Raw genomic sequence first — 3,487 nt, forward strand, 5'->3', positions numbered from 1 at the left:
TCCGAGGGTTGTCAAACTGTTGCTCCACCCTGTCCCTGTACTCACGTTTGGCTGCTTTGATCGTCTTCCGGAGTTGTTTGACTTCAAACATGTTTGTTTGACAAAATAAACACTGTGTCTCTTTCACTTTGAATTTTCCAGTATGAGCACCTGTAGACTTGATTTTTAATATGCAGTTAATCATTTTTAGATTACCACTGCACATCCTGCTCAGTTAACCATCGTGAGCCTAAATCATATATTTAACTACATGGTATTTCTCTTTGGTGATATTATATATTAGTGCAGTACATCACTACATTGTTTTTGGTGATGCTCTACAACCTGACACTATGGATTCAAATTGTAGGTAATTACGTCAAAAGTATTGAAGTAGATTATTATTATAATTCATATTTAAATAAAGATAAAATTGCATTAGAAATGGTGACATTATGAAGACCCATAATGGTTGTTACCTTATTGGCCTGCAGTTTCTTGTTGCACACTTTGGTATAAATACACACACGTAGCTCAAAGCTTAGAAAGTTCATGATCTTGTAAACCTTGCGAGAATCCAGTTGCCATGCAAAGTAAGATGCTTCAGTCTCTGTGTGGTGTTTTTCAGGAAACGCAAGTCACGCACCTCTTCTCTTTTTCTGCTTTACATCCTGTGTGTAGCTAAAAAACAAAATAGATTCTGGAGCTTAAGAGCTTACATCAGTTTCTCTCATTGATGCTGGCACTTGCTTTCATGCTGTTATTATTTATTTCAAATGCTACTCCAGAAATGTGCTACAGTGGAGTTGAGTAAATTATGTCTAATATTACTTGAAAGGAGAAGGATGACAAACTGAATTAAGGGAAGCCTGTGGAAGATTAGATATTAAAATGGAGCCAAATAATAATAATAAATATATTAAATAACTGAAAATAACAGTAATATAATAAAGTAAAGCACGGGAATAATTTAAAGCATGTTTTTTTGGGGGGGGAAATATGTTTTTGTGGAAAAATACATGTTTTGCTCTTTTAATGTAATTTTTTCTAATTGTTAAAAAGGCTTTGGACTCTCAGGAGGTAAAATAAGAAAGAATTTATAAGTTGAAAATGCCCCGCTTCGCAGCAGCTCTGCTAACCAGGCCACTTGGCTTCTCTGATCCAATTTTGTACTGCATTGTTCTTGTCCTGACCGACGTCTCTGTACACCTACAGTGTGATGAAAAAACTGCTCAAAAACAAAATACTACTGCATTTCAATTTTTTTTAAAAAACATTTTCACTTTGCGTTATTGTTTTTTTTTGGGTTTTTTGTTTTGTTTTTTTAAATGTGTATAACCTAATATTTAAATGAAGTCACTTTGACCCAAATTCCTCGGACTCTCAGGAGTGAGTAAATATCTGTGATGCGCTTGTCAGACCTCCTAGGGCGGGGAGAAATGGTTTTGGCATGTAAACGTATGTATAAAGTCACCACTTTAGAAAAAAGTGCCCCATGTTACTTTTAAAAATACACAATCCTATAAATAAATAAAGTATTTTCTTTGTAACTTGTAGATTTAATGATGATTTTGAATATCCATTTCCTTTTCCAACCATCTATTTCTTCTGTTTATCCAGTTCAGTGTTAAGAGGGTGCTGGAGACTACCCCGGCTATCATAGGCTAGAAGGTGGGGTACAGCCTGGAGAGGTCGCCAGTCTTTTAGAAACCTAAGGCCTTCTTACCGTCAGTTTTTTCCACCATTTTATTGATATTTCAGAGCAGAAGTTCAGAAGTTTACAGATTCTATTGGGGCGGATGTTGCAATAGTTTGAAAAGATGAGACTTTGTGGAAAAGCATTCGGCAATGTGCTAGCTTGTGGTTTTGAGTTCTTCTCTTCACATGTCAGCGCTGATGTTGCTATATTGTCTGAGTGGGGACACCTATTATTCAGGTGAATACTGCAGTGGCTGTCTCCACCTTAATACCGAGCATAAATAGAAGTGATTGCATGATCATCTTTGCGGCAGCACATGAAGTGACCAATGCAAAGGGTATGCCTGCACCTTAATGCTGCGTTCCAGATACCTCGGAACTTGGATGTTGGATTTGGCGTGTACCAGGAAAAGCAAGGAAAAACATTTTTTTTTAATTGCAACTGGGAACTCGAATTTTAACTTCCAACTTATTCCGGGATGCACCATGACACATAGAGGGAGTTCCCAAAGTAGAACCTGCACAGGCACGGGGAGAACATTCACTTGCCACACAGAATAGTCGGCGGATACAAACCCAGGACCACGATCTGCTAACCACTGCAGCATTGTGTTGCCGGCTACTGGAAATTAAGGAGCTTAACATGACATCATTTCACTTTAACTGATTCTTTCTCAAAATACACGCTAACTGTGGTTACTTGTTATTCAGTTGATAACAAGTAACCAAGTAGAGTCAGATGATTACTACTGATGTATAGTTGTTCTCAGAGGTTTACATCCACTCACCTTGGATATGAATTTCATGCTAATTTTAATGATTTCCTTTAATTGATTGGAATGATTGTACAGCATACATCTTTAATGATTTTAAAAAACAAGAATTGGGTGCACAAGTCTCAATTTGTTTAGAATCTTCTCTGATCCAGACAGGGTCAAAAGTATCCTGGCTTACATATATACATCAATATTAATACATTGAAGCTCAGACCCTTTCCATAATGGCTGTCATCACAGAAACATTACACTTGTACTTTTTAGTGGATTGAGAATTTCTCCTGATCCTTGATGTTGTTCATGAGTTTATTTTGGATAAAACCTTGCTGTAAACTCTTTGACGTCCATCTTTGTGAGCCAGTCTGACATCATCTTTCACCAGCTTTTCAGCCGTCAATGTTTTTTCTTTCACACTTCCCTTTCTTCCTGTCATTTATGTTCCTGAATTTCACACTTTCCTGTCTGTTTTACCACCCCTGTCTCTCTGGTTCTCTTCTTCACCCAGACCAGAGCCTCATGGCCGTGGAGGCGGCTCTCAGCCAGGTCAGGCAGAGTCTCCGTTACCAGAGCAGGATGAAGAGATCTTGGGCTCTGATGACGATGAACAGGAGGACCCCAACGACTACTGCAGGGGTACGATCTCTCTTACTCTTTACAATGAAATGTGTGTTTGTGTGTGAGGGGTGTCCTTTTTCTCTTTCTTTTCTTTTCTTTTTTTTAAATGCATGAAGGAACTCAACAAGCAGGCAAACTAAAGTGTCCCAAGAAAAAACTGGGTCTCAGCTAACACATCCTCAGAAATATCTTCAACACCTCTCTCAGACAGGCTGTCGTCTTCTCATGCTTCAAAGCCACCACTATACTGGAGCCAAAACAAAGTTCCAGTGTTGTCCAGTATAGATGTAAAGCTGGTGAACATGCCACCCAGGCTTTCTGTAACACTTAAAATGTTACATGTTTTAAACTCTGTAAACCTTTTTACTGATGATGATGATAATATATTATCAACACTTCACCTCAGGGAGGAGAAACAG

At 38.2% G+C, this 3,487-nt stretch overlaps 1 protein-coding gene across 3 annotated transcripts in view; it reads left to right on the plus strand.

Moving 5' to 3' along the window:
- The window catches only part of srpk1b (SRSF protein kinase 1b), a 24,934-nt gene that overhangs the window by 12,443 nt on the left and 9,004 nt on the right, over window positions 1-3,487 (plus strand). For all 3 annotated transcript variants that reach the window (XM_005731375.1, XM_005731374.1, XM_005731376.2), the window contains one exon: window positions 2,959-3,086. In XM_005731375.1, coding sequence (XP_005731432.1) covers window positions 2,959-3,086 — 128 coding nt within the window. The remainder of the gene's footprint in view (window positions 1-2,958; window positions 3,087-3,487) is intronic.

The sequence above is a fragment of the Pundamilia nyererei genome, unplaced genomic scaffold (assembly GCF_000239375.1).
Source record: "Pundamilia nyererei isolate P.nyererei 1_Seehausen unplaced genomic scaffold, PunNye1.0 scaffold00042, whole genome shotgun sequence".
NCBI classification, from domain to species: Eukaryota; Metazoa; Chordata; class Actinopteri; order Cichliformes; family Cichlidae; genus Pundamilia; species Pundamilia nyererei.